Source organism: Physella acuta, unplaced genomic scaffold (assembly GCF_028476545.2).
Source record: "Physella acuta isolate Inbredline_101_S28 unplaced genomic scaffold, ASM2847654v3 ptg000496l, whole genome shotgun sequence".
Taxonomy (NCBI): Eukaryota; Metazoa; Mollusca; class Gastropoda; family Physidae; genus Physella; species Physella acuta.
In genome coordinates this window covers 438,501-464,259 of record NW_026732015.1, presented here as the reverse complement: position 1 = coordinate 464,259, position 25,759 = coordinate 438,501, and the positions used below count along the sequence as shown (strand labels likewise).

The following is a 25,759-nucleotide window of genomic DNA, read 5'->3' as shown; positions in this document are numbered from 1 at the left end:
TGACCTTGATATTGGTGGGGGTCACCGACCTGGTTTAAGTGTGTTTAGGGGTTGACCCTGAGATTGGTGTGGGTCCCCGACTAGTGTTAATTAAGTGTGTCTAGGGGTTGACCCTAATATTGGTGGGGATCACCAACTGGGGTTAAGTGTGTCTAAGGGCTGACCCTAATATTGGTGGGGATCACCAACTGGGGTTAAGTGTGTCTAAGGGCTTACCCTAATATTGGTGGGGATCACCAACTGGGGTTAAGTGTGTCTAGGGGCTGACCCTAATATTGGTGGGGGTCATCAACTGGGGTTAAGTGTGTTTAGAGGCTGACGCTGAAATAAAACACCTAAAACATTCAGTTTTACAGTACCATTGTGGCACACCTTATGTGCAGTCAATTGAAGCCACTAGCTACACAGGTACATTGGCTTTCCCGCGCTATCTAACAATCTGGTGATGGCAATCTCGTATCGAACGATGATGTTGTCAACAATATTTTACGCCGACAACCATTACGATGTCAACGGGCTGTAAGTTGGCTTTGTGTAATATGACAAAGTGTGAGATGACTAAGTGTAAGCTGATGTATTGTAAGATGACTAATGATGACTAGATGTAAACGATTAAGTGTAAGAGTACTAAATGTAAGATGACTAGGTGTAACATGACTACGTGTAAGATGACTAAGTGTAAGATGATTAGGTGCAAGATGATTAGACGTAAGATGACTAAGTGTAAGATAGTTAGGTGTAAGATGACTAAGTGTAAGAAGACTGGGTGTAAGATGACTCAGTGTAAGATGACAAAGTGTAATATGACGAAGTGTAAGATCACTAAGTGTAAGTTGATTAAGTGTAATATGACTTGATGTAAGATGAGCTATACATGATTATGCTAACGATCACTGTTATGTCTAAATGGTATAAGATAATTTATGGCTCTTAAAAAATTGTTGTTGCCTGGTTAGGTTAATGTTCCCTTGAAACTGAACTTGTTTCAGTCAAATAAACAATACAAAACTTTATACAAAAACGACTTTTTTCCATTAAACATTAAATCGAAAAGAAAAGCTTCGGTCGTTCAAACCGTTCCACGTTTTGATATGGTGGTCTTTATTTTAGATATGTTGATCAAACTAGCGATACACGTGGCGTGGTACATTAGCCTGACAGTTTTGTTTGTGTGGGTTCAAGTATTCAAGCGTGACTTGATCCAGACTAGATACAGCCGAAGTGGCATTTGATGCAGTTGTTCGACGTTAAGGAATGACACAACAAACTATGAAAACCAATTATATATTAATTTATCGACAAAAAAAATTTATGATCAGCCTTTAAATGATCGAAGCGTTGTGTGTACAATACGCCTTTGAAAGAACTATGCAGTGCTATCCTGATTATATGCAGCAACAAGTGTTTCACAAATTGCGTTTTATCATAAATAATAAACGCCTTTCTATGAAACAGTTTTTGATTTAATGATTGGTGTTTTATATTTTAGTGTTAGTGTTTTCTTTCTGAATGTTTAGATTTAGAATAGATCGTTATTTTTACATTTTATGACGTCTGATGTTTGGTGCTAATGTAACTAGTCGTCTTGTAGCGTAAAGCCAAACACAATGGTGATAGATGACGACTTGTACAGTAAAAATTGTGCAGCTGAAATGCTTCACTCTTTACATTAAGCATTTTTACGTTAGAGAAATATCGCATCAGTGGTGCATTTCTCAATGAATAATCAATGTGTTTTTTATATTGCTTTAATGAACGTTGAGTTGTGTAAAAGACCAAGACATCCACGCATGGGTGCACACAAACAAGTCAGGTAAAACTAAAATAAATGAACCGTGTAAAAGTAATTTAAAATGTAATCTTTTCAGATATCAATAGAACAAATGACGTATGACTTCTACACTTGATTCTTATGCTTTAGAAAGTTATGTTACATTTTACAGCACGTTATAGATTCTTGCAAAAGTTACGTTTATATTGTTATGTTTTGTTAGATTTTTTCATTCAAAATCATCAGGTGCATTTATCTTTGTATGTTACCTATTTAGCTATGCATCTGGAAAGTGCTATGTCATTTACCGTTCCTTATGTTAATGTAACATATAGGGCAGACCTTTGCTTCTGGCAATGAAGTGAACTTCACAAAGGTAGCCATACGTACATGACAACACTCATGTAACTTTATATGTTGAAAAACAAATATAAAAACCTGTAAAAGTACAAACTTTTATAAATTCACTGAAAACAAGAAAATATAAATAATTTTCTATCATTCGTAAAAGCTTTTGTCTCTCATGAGAATTCATATTGACTATAGGCCTATAGTTCTAGAAACTATGTATCTTAAGGAAACTGACGTCAACTGTTTTCAATAGTTCTGGTTTAGTTTAGTCTTGTAACAGAGTCTGATATATGTTTGTCACGTGGTGTAGTATGTAGTGGTGTCGTCTTGTCGTCTCTTGTAGTGGTTGCATCATGCGGTCGTACCTGTTAACTACAACAACAGGTAATAACAAAAATTAATAAATCATTCAACCATGCAGAAGACGCAATCAGCAAGCCATAAAATTTTATCTAGATCAAACATGACCTGTAACGAGGTGATTCGTGACATTATAAATACCATATGAAATTTGTCTTTAAGAGAATGTAGGTTGTTATATTTGTCAGAACTTGTGAGTGTTTTTTTTTTAAAAACGGTTTGACAATTTTTTTCTGTTTTGTTCCAGATTGACTTGATTATAGTAGTGCCTTATTTTCTATTTTATAGGCTCGAAAGATTACTTTTGTGAATGTTTGTTTTTAGTTAGATCATTCGAAATGTAATTTAATATAATATTTAAAGATACGCTTTTAAATATGTAGAATTCGAAAATTATAATTTTATAAATAAAACTTCTGTATTGAAAAATCTAAATGTTGTTCAAATAATATGCATGTTGTTGTGAAGCATTTGCAGCAGAAAATATTTTAATCTGACGTAGGATGACTCATTGCCCGTGTTTAGTTGTAGTGTATTGGAATAGTTTTTATTGTCATAACTTGAAACTGTGGTCTGATGATGAAGAGGATTGTTGTGGTCTGATGCTGACAAACAGCCTTTGCTCATATAAGTTGTAAATAGTTGTTTTTTAAATGGTCTAGCAATATCGTTAACATGACTGTCTTTAAAAGTGAATCGATAAGAACATAAGATTTCACAAAGAAAATAAGCTGTGGCTAGAACTTATGTTATTCATTTATCCCCAAGAACCCTGATATTTAATGATTTATGCAAGAAAGAAAAGTGTTAGAACTAGCAAGAAGCTCTGATCTAATTAAATGTTTGAAATATATTTTTCATTTTTATAATTTTAACTTGTGCATAAGAAAATTGAACTCGTTTTTCTTTTATTTCGTTCGTGCTTTAATGTTATAAAGAGTAACATTGTGACAATTGTCGGGGTAACATGTAATGTAAATGTTACTTTGCTTTAGATATATAGCTAATTTTTATTTATCAATTGTAATTCTTGTGAATCTAATTTGGTCTCTCCCATGAATTATAAACATTTATTCCAAATAATGTCGTGATACGCCTATCTGGAAGTTTATTTTTTCAATATATCAATATAGAATTCCAAACTTGTACAGGTTAAACAGCTTAACACTGATTACACTATTGACAATCTAGAAACCTTTTTATTTTGATTGTGTCGTCCCGTTACTTTTTATCATAGTTGTTTTATTCCGTGGCTCTACTTAGTCTTTTGATTTTACTTTGTCCCGATGCTTTACTCTGTCCCGGGGCTCTACTCTGTCCCGTGGCTCTACTCTGTCCCGTGGCTCTACTCTGTCCCGTGGCTCTACTCTGTCCCGTGGCTCTACTCTGTCCCGTGGCTCTACTCTGTCCCGTGGCTCTACTCTGTCCCGTGGCTCTACTAAGTCCCGTGGCTCTACTCTGTCCTGTGGCTCTACTCTGTCCCGTGGCTCTACTCTGTCCCGTGGCTCTACTCTGTCCCGTGGCTCTTCTAAGTCCCGTGGCTCTACTCTGTCCTGTGGCTCTACTCTGTCCCGTGGCTCTACTAAGTCCCGTGGCTCTACTCTGTCCCGGGGCTCTACTCTGTCCCGTGGCTCTACTCTGTCCCGTGGCTCTACTCTGTCCCGTGGCTCTACTCTGTCCCGTGGCTCTACTCTGTCCCGTGGCTCTACTCTGTCCCGTGGCTCTACTCTGTCCCGTGGCTCTACTCTGTCCCGTGGCTCTACTCTGTCCCGTGGCTCTACTCTGTCCTGTGGCTCTACTCTGTCCTGTGGCTTTACTCTGTCCAGTGGCTCTGTCCCGTGGCTCTACTCTGTCCCGTGGCTCTACTCTGTCCCGTGGCTCTACTCTGTCACTTTGTTCTACTCTGTCCAATCGCTCTACTAGGTCCCGTGGCTCTACTCTGTCCCGTGGCTCTACTCTGTCCCGTGGCTCTACTCTGTCCCGTGGCTCTACTTTGTCCCGTGGCTCTACTATGTCCCGTGGCTCTACTCTGTCCCGTGGCTCTACTCTTTCCATTTGTTCTACTCTGTCCCGTGGCTCTACTCTGTCCCTTGGCTCTACTATGTCCCGTGGCTCTACTCTGTCCCGTGACTCTATTCTGTCCCGTGGCTCTACTCTGTCCCATGGCTCTACTCTGTCCCGTGGCTCTGTCCCGTGGCTCTACTCTGTCCCGTGACTCTATTCTGTCCCGTGGCTCTACTCTGTCCCGTGGCTCTACTCTGTCACGTGGCTCTGTCCCGTGGCTCTACTCTGTCCCGTGGCTCTACTATGTCCCGTGGCTCTACTCTGTCCCATGGCTCTACTCTGTCCCGTGGCTCTGTCCCGTGGCTCTACTCTGTCCCGTGGCTCTACTCTGTCCCGTGGCTCTACTCTGTCACGTGGCTCTGTCCCGTGGCTCTACTCTGTCCCGTGGCTCTACTCTGTCCCGTGGCTCTACTCTGTCCCGTGGCTCTACTATGTCCCGTGGCTCTACTCTGTCCCGTGGCTCTACTCTGTCCCGTGGCTCTACTCTGTCCCGTGGCTCTACTCTCTCCCGTGGCTCTACTCTGTCCCGTGGCTCTACTCTGTCCCGTGGCTCTACTCTGTCCCGTGGCTCTGTCCTGTGGCTCTGTCCCGTGGCTCTACTCTGTCCCGTGGCTCTACTCTGTCCCGTGGCTCTACTCTGTCCCGTGGCTCTGTCCCATGGCTCTATTCTGTCCCGTGGCTCTACTCTTTCCATTTGTTCTACTCTGTCCCGTGGCTCTACTCTGTCCCGTGGCTCTGTCCCGTGGCTCTACTCTGTCCCGTGGCTCTACTCTGTCCCGTGGCTCTACTCTGTCCCGTGGCTCTGTCCCATGGCTCTACTCTGTCCCGTGGCTCTACTCTGTCCCTTTGTTCTACTTTGTCCAGTCGCTCTACTATGTCCCTTTGTTCTACTCTGTCCATTCGCTCTACTCTGTCCTGTGGCTCTATTATGTCCCGTGGCTCTACTCTGTCCAGTGGCTCTACTCTTTCCATTTGTTCTACTCTATCCCGTGGCTCTACTCTGTCCCGTGGCTCTGTCCCGTGGCTCTACTCTGTCCCGTGGCTCTACTATGTCCCGTGGCTCTACTCTGTCCCGTGGCTCTATTCTGTCCCGTGGAACTACTATGTCCCGTGGCTCTACTCTGTCCCGTGGCTCTACTCTGTCCCGTGGCTCTACTCCGTCCCGTGGCTCTACTCTGTCCCGTGGCTCTGTCCGATGGCTCTGTCCCGTGGCTCTTCTCTGTCCCGTGGTTCTACTCTGTCCCGTGGCTCTACTCTGACCCGTGGCTCTACTCTGTCCCGTGGCTCTACTCTGTCCCGTGGCTCTACTCTGTCCCGTGGCTCTATTCTGTCCCGTGGCTCTGTCCGATGGCTCTGTCCCGTGGCTCTACTCTGTCCCGTGGCTCTACTCTGTCCCGTGGCTCTACTCAGTCCCATGGCTCTACTCTGTCCCGTGGCTCTACTCTGTCCCGTGGCTCTACTCTGTCCCGTGGCTCTACTCTGTCCCGTGGCTCTACTCTGTCCCGTGGCTCTATTATGTCCTGTGGCTCTACTCTGTCCCGTGGCTCTACTCTGTCCCGTGGCTCTATTATGTCCTGTGGCTCTACTCTGTCCCGTGGCTCTACTCTGTCCCGTGGCTCTACTCTGACCCTTGGCTCTACTCTGTCCCGTGGCTCTACTCTGTCACGTGGCGCTACTCTGTCCCGTGGCTCTACTCTGTCCCGTGGCTCTATTATGTCCTGTGGCTCTACTCTGTCCCGTGGCTCTACTCTGACCCTTGGCTCTACTCTGTCCCGTGGCTCTATTATGTCCTGTGGCTCTACTCTGTCCCGTGGCTCTACTCTGACCCTTGGATCTACTCTGTCCCGTAGCTTTACTTTGCCCTGTGGCTCAATATTTATTTTGATTAAATATTGTATCGCGTTAACCAGAAGAGGATAAAAGTAGAAATCACAATAAAATATTGTAGCTGTTAAAGTTCCTGCAGGTAACGGCACCAGATCGCTGATATATCATCAGATTATTAAAGTAGTTTAGACAAATCTTGTATATTAGTATGTTATGTTGTCTAAATGATATTTTGTATAATAATAATGTGTGTATCTTTTTTTCAGCAAACAGCTATACGACACTTCAGAAGCCAATATTGTGTATACCGTAAAGCTGTTGCACAAATATGTGGACCTTAATTGTCATTATTATCCAGTGTATCATCACACAAGGTTAGTTAGAATTACTACAATAAGTAAGTTGTTCATCAAATTAGGTTTGTGCGAGCGAGGTAGAAGTAGTCATGGTCAGAGTTTCTTCCATGTATCTCTTTGGGGGTGGGGTGGGAGAAGAAAGTCTATTCCCCCCCCCCCCCACAACGAAATGGTATTTATATAGAAATGACATACTTTTACCAGTGTCACAACCCCCCCATCCGATAATATCAAGTGCCACCCCCCCCCCCTAAAACCGGACAAAATATGTCTGAAAAAATATTTGGGGAGGTGGGGGGTGGGGTAATGCTGCAAAATGTATACTTTATTGTATGAGTTTGATAGTATCTCAGTCAGAGTTTCTTCCAGGCATCTCTTCGGGGGGGCTTAGCCCCCCCGAAAATTTTTTACCGCCCCCCCCCCCGAACGAAATGAAATTTATATAATTTATATAGAAAATATATACTTTTAACAGTGTCCGCCCCCCCCCCTCGAAGAAAGTTTACCGCCCCCCGCCCCCCCCCCCCCCCGAAAATTTCAAGTGCCCCCCCCCCCCCCGGAGAAAAAAGTCTGGAAGAAACACTGATCTCAGTGCGAAAGAATTTGTGTGTAAATAAATAAATAGCTATAAATGGAATAACATAGCTGAAGAAAAAGGAATGTAAGTGAAGGATTTGTGTAGAATCTTTATTCTCTTGAAATAAAGTTCACTACTGTCTAGGCTATGTAACGATAGGTAGTTTGTTCGTCTAGACTCTATGCAATTGTAATGATAAGTAGCCTAGTTCATGCCAATGAATAGAAATGTAGTCTTGTTAAACCCATAGTAAAAAAAAAGTTCGCGTCTAGTCTATTGAAAGATAATGAAGCGTTTGTGTATAACTGATCCAGCAACAGAAGTACGCCCAGCAACATTTTACTTCTCTAACTAGGAGGTAGCTACTAACATAAGGACGTTAAATAATGAGACATGTAGGGTCTTAAGTATAGGAATAGAACTCCGACCTCCTGGATAAGTGACAGTGTGCTAAACGACCCAACCACGTCTTTACAACTTAACGATTAAATTTTCGAAAATTGAATATATATTTCTTCACTTACAGTCAAGACAACGAACCCAATAAAACAAACCCAGTATAAAGCTGTTGATGACATAAACTTGACCACGCTTCCCATCAATGTAGAGTTTGACCAAGTCAGTCTTTTGTCCTGCGCCCATCTTTGTTCAAATTCCAACAAAACGTGCTACAGCTACATCTACAACAAAACCACAAGACATTGTAGCCTGGGTAAGTTCACATGTTTTAAGTTTTTGAAATCATTTTCTTAGAATCACATGTATGAAACTGATATACAGATCATACCGTGTTGTAAAATGCAACATTATTCTAGAAAGATTTTTGTGATAAGAATGACATATACTTAAAGAGGCAGAATTAACTTTAAATTATATAAAATTTTACAGTCACTGTCTTACCCAGTTGTAACCAAAACAAATAGTCACATAAACATTAGGATAAAAAGGGCAAACATCAAACTATTCCCATGCTTTACTTTAAGTTGTCTTAAAAGCTCATTGGAATAGTCAAATAAAGGGCTCCTAACACTCATGTAAATAGTCGACTAAGAGCCCCATACATCAACTTTGATATTCCAAAGCTGTGCATATATTCTAGTAAAATAATAATTGAATATAGGGCCAAACACATTTTAAATAGTCTAATGGTTGCGTGCGAACTTTTTCATTAAAGGTAAATAAAATTTGCAAGTAATCAAAGATTGGGGGGGGGGGGGGAGGGGAGGTAAGAATTTGTTTTTAAACAAGCTTTTGGGAAGAACTTTTAATGTATCAGCTTTAAAATAAAAAAAAGCAAGCTCAATTTTAAGCACTATGGGTCGACTAGGCAATACGACGCTTTTAAAAGAGAAACAAGAGAAATCTATGAAGAAGTTTTGAAAATTTAGTAAGGCAGTTTAATGAAAAAAAAATTACTATTTAAAAATCAATGTTTAGCCAGCAGGAAACCACAACCAGATTTCGGGTGTTGTTTTTTACTATTTTTTATAATTTCAAGCCCTTAATATTTGCCGTATGCTGATTTGTCTTGTAATGTATATAATTTAAAAATAGGTTCAGTTACAAAACGATTAAAGACACGTCTAATTCGATTTAGTAAATGACTATAGTAATCTATCGTATCCATAGGCCATAGCACTCTTTAAAACGAACGTTTGCACCATAGCGTACGCGTGGAAGCACTGGGCGCCAAATGGCACCCTTCCGGGATTCCTACCTTGCGAAATTTATAGACGCTAAGAAGTAAAGTTCACATTCAAGTTGATCTATGTGGCCTATGTTGACAACACAAAAACAGAATTCCGAAAATATACTTTCATTTAACCTAAAATGTGTAGGCTATGTTTGTAGTTGAGCGCTTTACTGTTCGACCTATACACAACAAAACTGAATTCTTTTTCTCTGATATTTAACACAGACGTTTAATGACAAAACTAAAGCATACCCACATTGTAAAAACAGCCTTTGATAGGGATCGCCCATAAATGACGCCATACTCTTAGGGAAGGGGTTCCGTAATTTTTTGACAGTGTGTGATAAGGGGGTAGGTGGTTCATATGTGTGACGTCACACTTTTGTATTATAAAAAAGTAATGTTTGAAAACGAATTTTAGCCGTTATTTCGCGTTTTAGAAAACTGTTTCAATAAATTGGAATTGGAATTGATTAAAATACTATATGTTGATAAAGATCAGACAAGATTTTCGAAAAGTATAGTATTTTGAGACAAATTCAACTGCAATTTTGATCGGGGTTTGTAGGCTGAGGTGTGATTTCATTATAGGGTGGGGGGGTCTGGCTTTTTGAGACGATTTGTGACGGAGGGGAAGGGGGCAGGTAAAAATAGTTTTAAAAAAGCGTGTCTTCACTTATGGATGACTCCTTACGACGTATTCTTTCTAAACAGTATAGGGTTTTTCATTTTGAAATCTTTGATTAGATGTCCAAGTATTTCCAACTAATCGCCCACAATCTTTTTCAGTCAAAACTAATTTGAGTTTCTTCATAAGAAAAATAATTTGTAAAATGACCTGTCTGCTATTTCGGCCAAGTATCAAGTATTTGGACGATGATAATGTGTTTTAGACCATCTGGATGTCATATTATGATGAACATTTACCTACAGATTTTAACAAAATAAAATCTGTAAATGACGAAATTATTTTTGTAATATACTTTATATACTTGATTTTGGTTTCATGTAACAGGTTCTTGGCTAGTCCCACTGAAAGCTTCACAACAAAAAGTTCAGGGAAAAATTTTCTCAAGTGGCAAGTTTTGTAACACAACCAGAAACATCACGGTCCTGTCTGATGGTTCCATCTCATATACAGACTTCTTGTTTTGCACAGGTGATGTAAAAAGTAGTGTTATATATCACGTGTTTTTATATGATAAAAAAATGTGTGCAAGCATATTATAATTTGATAAATAATATGATATTTTAATTTTTCAAAAATGTATCTTAATTAGCGTTACATAACATGTTACAAATATCCACAATGTGTGCTCATATTATTCATCTATTTGATTGTGGTGACCAGACCCCCAACAACGTCACTGTTAGTTCCAATACTTTGCTGTTAAATCTGTATACTACTAAAACTCTAGTTGTTTACATGTTTGTATATATAATTCTTTTTTTGCTCGTCTGTTTGGTTACAGGAGAGAATTTGCACTGTGTATAGAGCTGAAAAATAGGTATTTAGGTAGAGAATAATGTAATTTTTTTACCAAAATGACAATAACAAATTCATTTAAAGACGTTAAAAAATTTAATAATATATTCATTGGTAGTTAAACCACTTAAATTATAAACATCAGAACAAACGCATTGTTTTCTCAAAAACTGAAAAACTTTCAACGGCTTAGTGACGTCGCTTGATGTTAAGATCAAACAAAAAATAGTTTTACAGAAAAATACATGGACTTACAGTGACGACTGTTGAAATGTATATGTATAATGGCAACTTATACCGAAAAACGAACTGGCCAAAATAAAATTATTAGTTAAAACGTGAAAACAAAATCATAATTAGCTAAAAAGAAAAACATACAACAATAAGTAATACACAATAAACCAAATTCAATTAATAAAAGTCTTTATTAAACTATTAGCAAATATTACAGATCTTATAATTAGAGAATGCAATGAATGTATCAAGATCTAGATCTAGATTCTAGATTTAAAATCTAGATCTAGAGCTACGGAAAAAACTACTCTTAAGCCAGCAGTAGCTTCTAAATATGGATCTGGCCTCTCTAGTTCTGGAATCTCTGCCAATAATGAGTAACTACACTAAACTATTTCAGGCGTTAATTATTTTATATAAATCTTTCTTTGTTCAGCTGTGGAACTGGATAATTTGGGATATAATTTAATTTGAAAAAAATGCCCTATTCTCGTAATTCAACTTTCCTACGCGGACTCTCTATTAAAACTATTCCACTACTTTTGCACCTAATCGGAAAATATTTTTTTTATATTAAAGATGTCAATTATAAATTTGCCTATTGGGACTTTGCGGGACACGGGCAGGTGAAGTAGAGTTCACATGTTTCTGTGTTCTCCGCATACGAATAGATAGTGTTGTCAGAAACATGCTCCGCCGAAATCAATGTTTTTAAGACATTAACATGTTGCCTGAGGCGTGACGTCTTTTTGAATGTGGGGTCTGACTTTTTGTTAAGATATGTGACAGTGGGAAGGGACGGGGAAAGATAAAAATCATAAAATAAACAAGACGTCATTTAATGGATGATCCCCGAAACACACGTTTATTAAAAAATTAAGTGTAGTCTTGCAGACACTAAAACTGGTATCGTACTTATTCATTTATTAGGTCAGCGCGATCTATGCTTAGGAGTAGACAGCAGTAACTCTCGGCAATTGGTGACTCTAAGCTCTGGACTTCAGGTCATGTGTGACACAGTGACAGACGGTGGAGGATGGACCATTTTCCAAAGACGTGTTTCTGGGACTGTAGATTTTTATAGGAACTGGACGGAATACAAAAATGGGTTTGGTGATTTCAGTTCGGGTAATTTTTACCTGGGCAATGAAAACATTTATCTATTAACGTATACAAACGCAACAGAACTGAGAGTAGATATGGTCTTTGATGGAACAAATTATTTCGCCAAGTATTCCAGGTTTACCATTTCTAGCGAGGAAGACGGCTACAGGCTATATGTTGGTGGCTACACAGGAAATGCTAACAATAGTCTAGGCTACCACAACGGTATGATGTTTTCAACGTTTGACCGCAAAAATGACGCTTGGAATTATAACTGTGTGGCTTACAGTCACGGAGGGTGGTGGTTTAGAGCTTGCCTGTACTGTTTCCTCAACGCCGTTTGGGGTACAGACAAATTAATGTGGTCATCCATGAAAAATGTGACAGTTAGTGAAATGAAATTTAGATCAACGTACCATAACTTTCCTGTTTAATTTTCTAAGAAATATATAGGCAATTGAAAGGTTTGTTATCTCATTTTATCGGTGTTATAATTTTATTATCTACCTTATTTTTTTAAATATGTAAGGTGTATATTGTTTGTGATCATACATTTATATGTTAAAAAGCTATCTTTTATTTTGAAAATCAGCACATTCCTGTTTTTTAGGTTTGAATTGTAAATCATTGGACGCCCAGTGCCGGCGTCAGGGTATTTAGCGCCCTAGGGCCTAGGCAAAACTTATTAAAAGCGCCCGACCCCCTCAATTTTTTTTTGCGCCTCCGTACTATCAGAGGCGTAGCGACCCTTCCCTGCGCTACGGGCAACTTTCTATTTGCACCCCCCCCCCCTCAAACTTTCGATTTGCTACCCCCCCCCCCTCAAACTATCGATTTGCACCCCCCTCCATTTTTAATTTGTTTTTCCAACCCATTTTGGCGCCCCCCTACGGACAGCACCCCCCTACGGACAGCGCCCTAGTCGACCGCCTAGTTCGCTTTAGAGGTAGCGCCGGCCCTGTGGACGCCATCAGATAAATAAATAAATATTCATTGTATAATGTTTTATAATCATTTCATTGATAGATCCAAAAGAACATTTAAAAAATTAATGAACGTTGCAACTACATTTAGGGCACATTTTTATCAACTATTTTTCTTATCAACCACTGTATTCACAAGTAAACAATTGTGTAAATAATGTTTATTTTGATATTTGTTTTGTTATATTATCAACACCATTAAATATTATGTGTCAACATAGTTTTTCAATCCTCGCCCTGTTGACCCGAAAATCACACCTGCTTGTCATTCTGGATTTACTTCTCTAGCCTTTTGACAGCCCAGGAAGAATCTGCAAGGGAGATTTTTTTATGATTGGAATTTCTTTACTTAATACAACCTTAATGTTCTTCTAATAACTTCTATACTTTAGCCAAGCTAGATGTTTTATAACTTCTATTCCTAAGTTAAACTTGATGTTTTATGACTTACATACTTTAACTAAACTTAATGTATTAAACTTCTAAGCTTTAAGTAAAGTTAATGATTTATAACAGGGGTCTCCAAACTTTTCAGCCCTAGGGCCGTTTTAACTATTAAATATTATTTCGGGGGCCAGAGTTCCTTACATGCATCTCTTTGGGGTGGCGGTGTCCCCCCCCCTGCCCCCCCCCCCTCCCCCAACGAAATATAATTTATATAGAAAAATATACACATTTAAATCCCCCCCCCCACTCCAGGAGAAAAAGTCTGAAAGAAACACTGTCGGGGGTCGAGAACACACTCGAGTTCCAAGTTTATTCTCCTTGGGCAAATACAAAAACCCACCCGCCATTTTTAAACTTGTCTCCGAGGAAGTCATTTGCTTTCAATTCAATGGACCTCCATCTGCAGTTTATCTGGGGCAACTGGTTACAATTGCTTCAAATGAGTTTTGAAACAGTCTCACTTCTTCTGCCTTTGAATCCTAGTCAGAAAACTGCTACTGAAACTGCAGTTGAAGGTCCTTGATGATCTCGCATACAAATTATGTGGGGAACTCAGCTGTTGCTTCAGCCATGAAGACCTTGCACTGCTGAAAGTGCGTCAAGTTGTTGCCCTGTACTTGTTCCAAAAACATGGAACAGCTGTCCAGCGACTCATCCATTGCAATTGAAAAATTGCGAAACTTGTTTGCAATTTTCACTATTTGAGTGACAATGTTTTCGTCAATGTCTGCAACACTGCGGGCAATGGTATTTGCACGTAAAGATACATTTTCAAATTGTTTTGAATTTTCGGGGCAAGGTTCCTCAGCCACCTCTAACAATCATTTTTTTCCGTGAACAAATAGATCACCGCGGGCCGGATGAGAGGACCTCGCGGGCCGCAAACGGCCCGCGGGCCGTAGTTTGGAGACCCCTGATTTATAACAACTATACTTTCAATACACACTTTCTACTCTTAAAGAGATCGTGTAGTGAAGAAATGTAAAATTACACGGTAGGCCTACACATCAAATCAATTTATTAGAAAGGGGAATTTATACCATAAGCAACGAGAAGAAGCAAGATCAGATGCACTCAAATATTCAAATCTACCTAATCAATTATTTTTTAACCAAGAAAAATAAACAGAAATGTTTTTTTTTTAAACTGTGAACATATTTGTAGATTTCTCTAAATCAAAAGCCTATGATTTTATTATTCGTTTGTAGCTTAATGTAACAACTTAATTATTGCTACACGTAGCTGCACTTATTGCTTTACATAATAATAATGTTTTGAAATATTGTGTCATTTTAAAGGAAATGTAGCTTTCTCACTCATTTTTTCTTGATTATTAAAAACTTGTATTTGCAAATGTATTATATGTGTTTTATATCATGTTTACTTACTTCTTCATATTTTGTATAATATTGTGAAATAACTACATGTTTATGGACTATTTTGTGTTTATTTTTAATTTAGGCCTGCCTAGCACCTCATAATAAATGTATACATGCACAGCCACTTGTAGAAAACCTTAGTGTGATCCACTTTCTTATCATAAATTAACGTCTAAACTATGACACAGTGGGTTGAATAACTGGATGTTACGACATTAAAATATACATGTTTGCTCTCACCAAACATCTCTCATGTATAGCAAACAGTGTGGCTAAATACAACTACAAAATGGTAGTGAGGGTTAAAACAAATATTTTTTGAAAATATATGATTATTTTTTTTTATTAATAAGGAGCATTTTATCTGCTGTGTAAAACTTTGAAAACATATATTTTCTTTTTTACATTTCATTAAACACATTACTTGTAATAGGTGTTTTCTTTATAAACAAAAACAAATTAAATTGTTTTCTTCAATTGACAAAATGTTTTGGCTTTTGAAATCTAAATCAGTTATTTTGTAAAACTTTTTTTTTCTGATGACGAGAAACTCTAAAGTACAGAGCAACACACTAGGATCATGTTTAGGTGCTGACCCTCAGATTGGGGTCACTGACTGGGATTTAGTGTATTTAGGGTCTGACCCTGAGATTGGTTGGGGTCACTGACTGAGATTTAGTGTGTTTAGGGTCTGACCCTGAGTTTGGTGGGGGTCACTGACTGAGATTTAGTGTATTTAGGGTCTGACCCTGAGTTTGGTGGGGGTCACTGACTGAGATTTAGTGTGTTTAGGGTCTGACCCTGAGTTTGGTGGGGGTCACTGACTGAGATTTAGTGTATTTAGGGTCTGACCCTGAGTTTGGTGGGGGTCACTGACTGAGATTTAGTGTGTTTAGGGGCTGACGATGAGTTTGGTGGGGGTCACTGACTGGGGTTTAGTGTGTTTAGGGGCTGACGCTGAAATAAAACCCCTAAAACATTAAGTTTTACAATACCATTGTGGGACACCTTATGTGCAGTCAATCGAAGCCACTAGCTACACAGGTACATTGGCTTTACCGCGCTATCTAACAATCTGGTGATGGCAATCTCGTATCGAACGATGATGTTGCATACAATATTTGACGCCGATAACCACAACAATGTCACCGGGCTGTAAGTTGGCTTTGTGTAATATGACTAAGGGTGAGATGACTAAGTATAAGATGATTAAGTGTAATATGTCATGGAACCGACTAAGTGTAAGATGAGCTATACATGATTATGTTGACGATCACTGTTATGTATACATGGTGTAAGATAATGTATGGCTCTTAAATTGTTGATGCCATGTTTTGGTTATGTTTCGTTGAAACTGAACTTGCTTCAGTCAAATAAACAATACAAAACTCTATACAAAAACGACTACTTTCCTTTAATCATTAAATTGAAAACAAAAGCTTCGGTCGTTCAAACCGTTCCACATTTTGATATTGTGGTCTTTATTTTAGTTATCTTGATCAAACTAGCGATACACGTTGCGTGGTACATTAGCCTGACTATTTTGTTTGTATGGGTTCAAGTATTCAAACGTGACTTGATCCAGACTAGATACAGCCGAAGTGACATTTGTTGCAGTTGTCTGACATAAAGGGATGACACAACAAATTATGGAAACCAATTGGATATTAATGTATCGACAAAAATAATGTATGATCAGCCTTTAACTGATCGTTGCGTTTTGTGTACAAAATGTCAAACATAATGGTACTAGAAAACGACTTGTACAGTAAAAATTGTACTTGTAAAATGCTTCACTCTTTATATTAAGCATCTGTACGTTTGAGAAATATCGCATCAGTGGTGCCTTTCTAAATGAATAATCAATGTGTATTTTATATTGTTGTAGTAAACATTGAGTTGTGTAGAAGACCAAGATATCCACGCATGGGTGCACACCAACAAGACTGATAAAACTAATGAACCGTGTAAAATTAATTTAAAATGTAATCTTTTCAGATATCAATAGAATAAATGACGTATGACTTCTACACTTGATTCTTATGCTTTAGAAATTTATGTTACAGTTATAGATTCTTGCAAAAGTTACGTTTATGTTGTTATGCTTTGTTAGATTTTTTCTTTCAAAATCATCAGGTGCATTTATCTTTGTATGTTACCTATTTAGCTATGCATCTGGAAAGTGCTATGTCATTTACCGTTCCTTATGTTAATGTAACATAGGGCAGACCTTTGCTTCTGGCAATGAAGTGAACTTCACAAAGGTAGCCATACGTACATGACAACACTCATGTAACTTTATATGTTGAAAAACAAATATAAAAACCTCTAAAAGTACAAACTTTTATTAAATGCACTGAAAACAAGAAAATATAAATAATTTTCTATCATTCGTAAAAGCTTTAGTCTCTCATGAGAATTCATATTGACTATAGGCCTATATTTCTAGAAACTATATATCCTAAGGAAACTGACGTCAACTGTTTTCAATAGTTCTGGTTTAGTTTAGTCTTGTGACAGAGTCTAATATATGTTTGTCACGTGGTGTAGTATGTAGTAGTGTCGTCTTGTCGTCTCTTGTAGTGGTTGTATCGAGCGGTCGTACCTGTTAACTACAACAACAGGTAATAACAAAAATAATAAATCATTCAACCATGCAGAAGACGCCATCAGCAAGCCATAACATTTTATCTAGATCAAACATAACTTGTGACGGGGTGATTTGAGACATTATAACTACAATTGGCTATTTGTCTTTCTCTGCTGAGAAAACACCAGTGGTCACCCCCTATGGTCAAACCCCCTATGATCAAACCCCCTATGGTCAAAGGCCCGCTGTGGTCAAACCCCCTGTGGTCAAAGCCCCGCTGTGGTCAAACCCCCTGTGGTCAAATCCCCTATGGTCAAAGCTCCGCTGTGGTCAAACCCCTTATGGTCAAACCCCCTATGGTCAAAGCACCTGTGGTCCTAGGACCGACTCGTTGACCGTGTTAAGTTGTAGTGTATTGGAATAATTTTTATTGTCATAACTTGAATGTGTCGACTGATGCTGTAGAGGAGTGTTGTGGTCTGATGATGACAAACAGGTTTTACTCATATGAGTTGTAAATAGTCCCGTGGCTCTACTCTGTCCCGTGGCTCTACTCTATCTCGTGGCTCTACTCTTTACCGTTATTCGTCATAAAGACTTCAATAATGTTTTCAAAACATTCACACAAATACCAGCATCATTTTAATTATATTTTACAGTGCAACAATTGTGTTGGTTCCTTTGATCAGAGGGTCGCTTGGCCACACCTGCATATATACCAGGGGTCGGCAACCTGCGGCTCGCGAGCCGCATGCGGCTCTTTTGATGTCAAGTGGCGTCTCTCAAGTTCCATGCACAAATATTAGAAATTATTGTATCATTTTATTTTCAAATCCCATAACAAATTATATACAGTAAAGAAACAAAAGTTTAAACATAATAAAAACACGAATCAGCGAATGAGAATAGGTGGGAGTAGAGAGTATTCGGACGGCTGACAGTCGCTTGGGCACCAAGCCCAGCCCCACAGCCTTGCAATGCTTGCCACTTCCCGAGTGTCGACTTTTTCCAATATCGTTAAGTGGGGAATGTTATTTTATTCAAAATGCATTTCCCTATCTGTCAGTAATCGTAAATATGACCTGAGTGACGTAGTTTTTTTAGTTGTTAGCTTCCTACGGTTGAGCTAGGTACTGGACTGTGGGGCACGAGTTTACCCTAGGCTATGTGGGGTGGAAGATAAGCTAGGTGAGAACCAAAGGACAGAAGCGACCGATTCACGGTAATCAAACCGATATTTAAGCCAGTTAGTCGAAGTTTGCCGTTTTGAGGCCTGCCTGGCTAAAGGGAGACACCTCCTGCGCCGGTGATGTCAGTAAAGAAAAAAAAAGTTAAGAGCTTCAAAAGTGGATTGGGATAGTCCTATAATTATATTATTTGATAACTAAGCTTATCATAGCAGAGCTAGCTAAAATAATTTAATATGTTTTGTGCGAAACACTTGTATGTTTTTATATGAATAAATATTATTTCATATTTATATCTATTTATTTTAAAATAAAAAAAATTAAACTTATTTACCTAATCCTAATCAAATACCAAACATTGAAATAAAAATGTTAGTGGCTCTTTAAAACCTGGAACTTTTTGTAAATTGTTACTTTTGGATCTTCCGTCTCAAAAGGTTGCCGACCCCTGATATATACTTATCTATATTCCATTTAAAATACAAACAAATGTGCATGGTAGCAAACAGGCCCTTTTATGCACTAGCGAAAACACGTTGTAATTGTAAACATAAACTGCGCTGTTGAATAAATACATGTAGTACACTACTGAATTCTAGTTTTAGCGCTACTGTCATAAAACATGTCGCAACCACCGATGGTTGCTATAAAACACCACAACTAACGTCACCAAACTGGAAGACAGTACAGAAATACCAGACAGAACACGTTTTATGTTTTTCATGGTTTTCTTATTTTAAATTTAGCAGTGAGCCATCTTATGCTTCATATATATATATATATATATATATATATATATATATATATATATATAAATCATATAAATCTAGAGATTATTTTATACACAGGAAAGATTTATACCACCTAGTAGAATACACGTAGACCAGCTGAACAAACATGTGGACCACATTCTTTATAATAGCCCAGTGTATCATTACACAAGGTTAGTTATGTGTCGTAAGTTATATGTTACGTTCTATTTTAATAAGTAGACACGATGCAGCCAATGATATAGGAAATATTTAATGTATTAATGTACAGCATTTAACAGATATGAAATAAGCACTGCTATACATCATCATTTATTACAGGATATCGTATGTATATGAAATACATTTTATCTGTATGACTGAACACGGCATATCAATGAAAGTAATGCCAACCGCCTTTAATTACCCTGAATATAATGTAGGGCTTACAATGTGTTTTCTGTACCCTTAGTCCAGTCAATCGACCAAATAAAACAAACAGAGTATAAAGCTGTAGTTTGGAGACCCCTGATTTACATCACTGGACACGGCATGTCAATAAAAGTAATGCCAATTGCATTTAATTCCTCTAAATAACATGTAGGGCCTACACTGTGTTTTCTTTACACTTAGTCCAATCAAACAACTCGGTAAAACAAACCGAGTATAAAGCTGTTGATGACACAAACTTGACCACGCTGCCCGTCTATGAAGAGTTTAACCAAGTCAGTCTTTTGTCCTGCGCCTCACGTTGTTCAAGTTCCAACAAAACGTGCTACAGCTACATCTACAACCAATCCACAAGACATTGTAGCTTGGGTATGTTTATATGTTTTACGTGTTTGTTTTATAATATGACAATCTTATCAAAAGTGTTCTATTTTATAATACTTTTAAAGTGTCGCTTACACATGAAATCTATATCATGCATACAGTCCTTAATAGAGATCACGAAAAAGAAAACAAGTTGTCCTGTGTATGATTATTGAAAAAATATTGTTTCACCGTATTGTAATAGTTATAGGGCTGGTAAGTAGGTCACTAACCAGTTCTATGGCTCATGCAGGTTTTATTGAGCCCTATTGTGTGCGGCGATACTGCAATAGTTTTAGCGACAACGGAAATGTAATAGTTCAAGTAGCTACGTTACTTTAATAGTCCTATTGAATACGATATTGCAATAGTTCTCGTGGTCGACACTACTTTAATATTTCTAGTGTTCGACACTACTGTAGCGTACTTGTGTACTACAGCACTGCAACAGTTAAAATTTACGACCACGGTGTAATAGTTCCATTACTTAGGACATGAGTCAAAACCTCTAACTTGTCTAATATTGAAAAAGTAAGTTCTTACTTCTTATAACTGATCCTTGAACAAAGTAGGGAAATTGCATAGGGTATGTAATTACCTCACACCTACTGTTGATAAAATTAATTTCAAATTCTAAAAACAATTGCAGTGTCGGACATCCTTAATGTTTTTATTACTGACGGAAAAATCGATAAATAGTTGACACATTTTCAAAAAAGTGTAAAATATTTTAAAAAGTGCATGTGTTAGGAAGATTGAACAGTGATGCAGAAAAAAATAAAATAATTGCTTTCAAAGTAGAAGAGTTCCTTTAAAATCGAATCAGGAATCAAAGTAAATGACCTCTTATAATTAGGAAATGATTAAGTTTTTTGTAAACTAATTCACTTTAAAAACAAATTTAGTGTATTGAGTTACCCAAACAATCACTTAATAGATTTTTTAAATTTAAAAAAACGAACATTGACATGCCACTCATATAAGTCCCCGTGTGTGGCAGCTCTATGTGTACTGCCCCCTATGTCAATTGGACAGACGCTTTAACAATTTTTGTTCTGCTAATCCTTTCAACTGATGGAGTCAAATGTTCTTAGATAACTGAAATAGGACGTTTGGCCAGCCTTCCCTTGGCTTTTCATACGTAACTACACAAAATTTAATATTTACTTGACTTTAGTGTTGCTAGTTTGAAGAAAAATAAATGCGAATATAAGAATTGTGATAATCATAAATATGTTAGGTGTAATGTGTGTAAGGAAAAACAAGCTGTGTGGGTACTGTGTGGGGTGGTGTTGTGCGAGTTGACTGTTTGCTATCTGGCGAGGGACAATTACCCCAAACATAAAAAATTATTTCAATGGAACTTGTGTTCTGTCGTTATACTCCGGATAGGGAGTGGAACATTACCATAGATTTGCCACAGGTCTAACACGTTTTATAAACTAGTGTACGATATATAGGCCTACCAACTTAATTGTCAAATTAACTCACCTCATTTTTTAACACTCACTACCCGCCACCAATATCTCAAAATATTTTTTTCTATTGAAATGTATTTAAATGTAATATATCCGTTCTTGCTCCCAAAATGCCACTTTACTTGTTATAATACGTGTTGTTTAATTAAGAAAAGTGTAATTTTACATGACAACGAACGCATAATAACATTGAAGGATAATGCAAGAAATAAACTACTTTTATTAAGTGTGTTTACCTAGATAATCAACCTATGTCCTTCATTTAATGTCACGATATATATAAATACATTCTCACAATATATTTCAAGTTTGGTTTGATATAACAGGTTCCTGGCTAGTCCCATTGAACACGTCAGACACAAATGTTCAAGGAGAGATATGGTCTACTGGAAAGTTCTGTAACACAACCAGAAACATCACAGTCCTGTCTGATGGTTCCATCTCAGAAAATGACTTCCAGTTTTGCACAGGTAATGTATTTATGTAATCTTTTTATTATTTGTTGTGTCTCCATTTGAATATTGAAGTTTCATCATTTCACAAAGCATGTTTTCTAAATTTAAAACAACTAATATAATGCATATACCTCAGTGCTTTGCTATATATATCTTTTCTATTGTGTAGTTCTATGGTGTCCTCTCACCCATTCTCTCCAATACTCTATTAAAAACTTATGAAATAAAAACGACATACTTTTTAAAGGCAAGCGAGGACTATGTATAGGAGTAGACAGTAATGACCCTTGACCTTTGGTGAACCTAACCTCTGAACTTCAGGTCATGTGTGACACAGTGACTGACGGTGGAGGATGGACCATTTTTCAAAGACGTGTTTCTGGGACTGTAGATTTTTTCAGGAACTGGACGGAATACAAAATTGGGTTTGGTGATTTCAGTTCAGGTAATTTTTACCTGGGTAATGAAAACATTTATCTCTTAACGTCAAACCGTCTAACAGAACTTAGAGTGGATATGATCTTCAATGGGACAAAATATTTCGGCAAGTATTCCAGCTTCAACATTTCTAGCGAGGCAGACGGCTTTAGGCTACACGTGGGAAACTTCACTGGAAATGCTGGTGATGGTCTAGCCTACCACAATGGTAGGATGTTTTCAACGTTTGACCGCAATAATGGCAATGCTGGTGGAAACTGTGCAGCTGACCGTCGCGGAGCGTGGTGGTTTGGATACTGCGATAACTCTCATCTTAACGCTGGTTGGGGTACAAGATTTGTATACTGGTATTCCATGTATAATGAATCATTCAGTGAAATGAAATTTAGATCTGTTTAACGTCATTATAAGTTTAAATCTTCAATGAAGAATTAACTATGCTGCTTATTTTTCTGTAGCGAATATATACGCTATTGAAAGCTTTGTAATCTTTAAATTTTCTGTTATGATAATCTTTTGCTTTAATTTATTTCAAGTGAAAGAAAAAAAAATGTTAACGGGTTATTCCGTTATTAAAAAGTTGTATGTTGTTATTATACAACTTATAGACATGCATATATAAATTAAAGTATGTATGTGGATATGTATTTTGTTCATTACCATTCATCGATTACGATGTAATATGGGAAGAATACTCCTGGGAAGGTTTCTTCTCCACGAGGGCAACAAAATTATAATAAGTGATATTATTAAATTGGCCGAACCTAGCCGCAAAAAAGACACGCATGCGCAATGGAGAGAAACTACCGCCTTCATTCGTAACGCTGTGTTCGATGGTACTGGGCATGTGTGTGTTTACAAACAAACCGCAGAACCCTAACCCTAACTCTAACGCTAACCCTAGCGCAGCTATTAAGGTCACTGCGCAGAACAATCGCGTTTCGTAATTTCTGCCGAAACATCTTTTTTCCTAATGGTCACTTGGTATTAAATTTTGAATAATAAAAGGAAGCTTTGATTTTTAATTGAAAATTAAATTACATTGGTTATTTCCCTTTGTTAATATTGGTGTGACTTTATGAAACCTCGACCTATTACTTTTAAGCATTTTTATCTGTGATAGGGAGGGTGTGGGGAGGTGGGCGGTTCATAAATTGTATTGTTTTTCATTTGTCTAGATGGTAAACGTGCCAATAGTTAGTGTGCTGTTGGGTGACACGAATTTCCCGCGTCTACCTAAATGTGGTCAGTTGGTTGGTCGCCCAGTATAGGGGCAGGTCGCGTCGTATACCAGGGTATCCTCGTTCCACGCGGTCAGGTGGCCAATTAGCACCTTGTCATTTATATTTGTTACAAAGATTGCCCTACAAGAGGGATTTGTCAGGCCACTATAATCTATTCCCAAACCATAATATAGTGGCGCCAGGTTGGTGTCACTTCAGTAGTTCTACCTGTTGCTCCCAAAAGAGCAGGCGTCTCTTCTTACACCAGAACGGTCGACGACGGGTGCGGAGGGGATTAAAGTACATTGAAAGTTCATGTTGTTTTTTCTGATGCAACAACGACAGCGATATGTATAGACAGAACATTAGGTCACGCGTATAAAATTACGTGATGGTAACATTTGAATCTAATATATAAAGCTCAGTTCTGTAACGTGTGGCAAAAAACAAAAAAGTTTGTCGTTGACACTTCTACGGATTTAAGTGTTAGATTTTTTATCGTGCTCATAGTCTAAATTTACGAGTCAAAAAATTACCATTGAAAGTCTTTAAAAACAATTTTCACTCTATTTACTTAGAAGAAGAATTTTCAATTATGAACGCGACATAAAATTTTTAAAAAGTGTATCGACGTTTATAAAATTTCTAAAATTGTGTCGGAAATGTATTGACTGCACAGTTACTTCCCTTTAATAAAAAAAAAATTCTTAAGAAGAAAAAATTTACATTTTATTATTACTTTGTTTTTGGTGTTAAGAAAAAAAAATAATTACATAATTAGCGGGGATTGATTAAGTGCAATGTCGTTAGGTATTTTTAACACCGCCTTTTATTTATTCTATACACTGAACATACTGTTCAATAATTTTTTTTTAAATCAATAACATTTAATAAGCCAGGTCCTACAAATCCTATATGTTTATTTCTTTCCATTTACGGATAAGCTTGGAGTATTATCATTTTTGTTCACTAAATTGAAACAGGCGCGTCCGCCGGCGCCCTTGCACGGTTCGATTTGGCACCCTGGGCTATCATGTGAGCGCTATGCTGCATAATTTTGTTTTGAACAGTGCGATAGACTATGGATAAGAAAGGTTACTATAGTCTTTAAGTGAATCAAATCCGGGCGTCCTCCGGCACCCCGACAGGGTGCTATTTGGCGCCCCGGGCCTTCCGGTGTACGCTATGGTATCTACGTTCGCGTGAGTTCAAAAGACTATGAATAAGTTATGCACTATAGGCGTTTACTAAGTTCAATCAGGCGGTGACGTCATGGTGCGTCCTCTGGCGCCCAGACAGGGTGCTTTTTGGGGTCCCGGGCCTCCCGTGTTCGGTTTCGCGCCTACGTTCATTAAAGTGAGTGCAAAAGGCTATGAATAAGTTGGGGTACTATAGTCGTTTATTAAGTTGAAGCAGGCGATTCAGCCCCGTGAGCACTTTGCGTTTATATTCGCGTTAGTGTTTTCTTTGTGTTTAGGTTGGGTTTGCGTTAGTGGTTGCGTTTTGATTTGGTTCGTTTTTGTTCTTTCTTTTTTCGTTTGTGTTTTATTTTCATTGGGTTTGTGTTTGTGTTTGTGTTTGAGGTTGGTTTTGCGTTTGGATTTGGTTTGTTTTCGTTTGTTTTTTCTTTTGTGTTTTTTTCTTTGTGTTTGTGTTTGTGGTTGGTTTTGTGTTTGGATTTGGTTTGTTTTCGTTTGCTTTTTTCTTTGTGTTCGTATTGGTGTTTGTGTTTGTGGTTGGTTTGTTGTAAGTTTTTGTTTTCGTTTGTATTTGTAATTGTGTTAGCGTTATGTTTGCGTTTTGTTGTTTTGGTTTTGGTTGGTGGTGGTTTGGGTGGGCAATGCCGGGTTTATGATGATTACTAAACACACAGGTGATGGTCTTTAACAGAAGGGTTTTTCACAGAAGCCAGAGCAGGGCCTGGCCGGGACGGCTAGTCTAATATATAAAGCTCAGTTCTGTAACGTGTGGCAAAAAAAAATTTGTCGTTGACAGTTCTACGGATTTAAGTGTTAGATTTTTTATCGTGCTCAAAGTCTAAATTTACGAGTCGAAAAATTACCATTGAAAGTCTTTAAAACAATTTTCATTCTATTTACTTAGAAGAATAATTTTCAATTATGAACACGACATAAAATTTTTAAAAAGTGTATCGACGTTTATAAAATTTCTAAAATTGTGTCGGAAATGTATT

The 25,759-nt window shown here is 37.9% G+C and overlaps 1 protein-coding gene across 1 annotated transcript; it reads left to right on the top strand.

Moving 5' to 3' along the window:
- The first annotated feature begins 743 nt into the window (after positions 1–743).
- LOC131944538 (uncharacterized) lies at positions 744–22,741 on the top strand. The gene is made up of 5 exons (XM_059305212.1): positions 744–828; positions 10,015–10,158; positions 11,650–12,168; positions 21,776–21,924; positions 22,226–22,741. The coding sequence occupies exons 1-5, from the start codon at positions 744–746 to the stop codon at positions 22,739–22,741; spliced, it is 1,413 nt and encodes a 470-aa protein (XP_059161195.1).
- Positions 22,742–25,759: the final 3,018 nt, after the last annotated feature.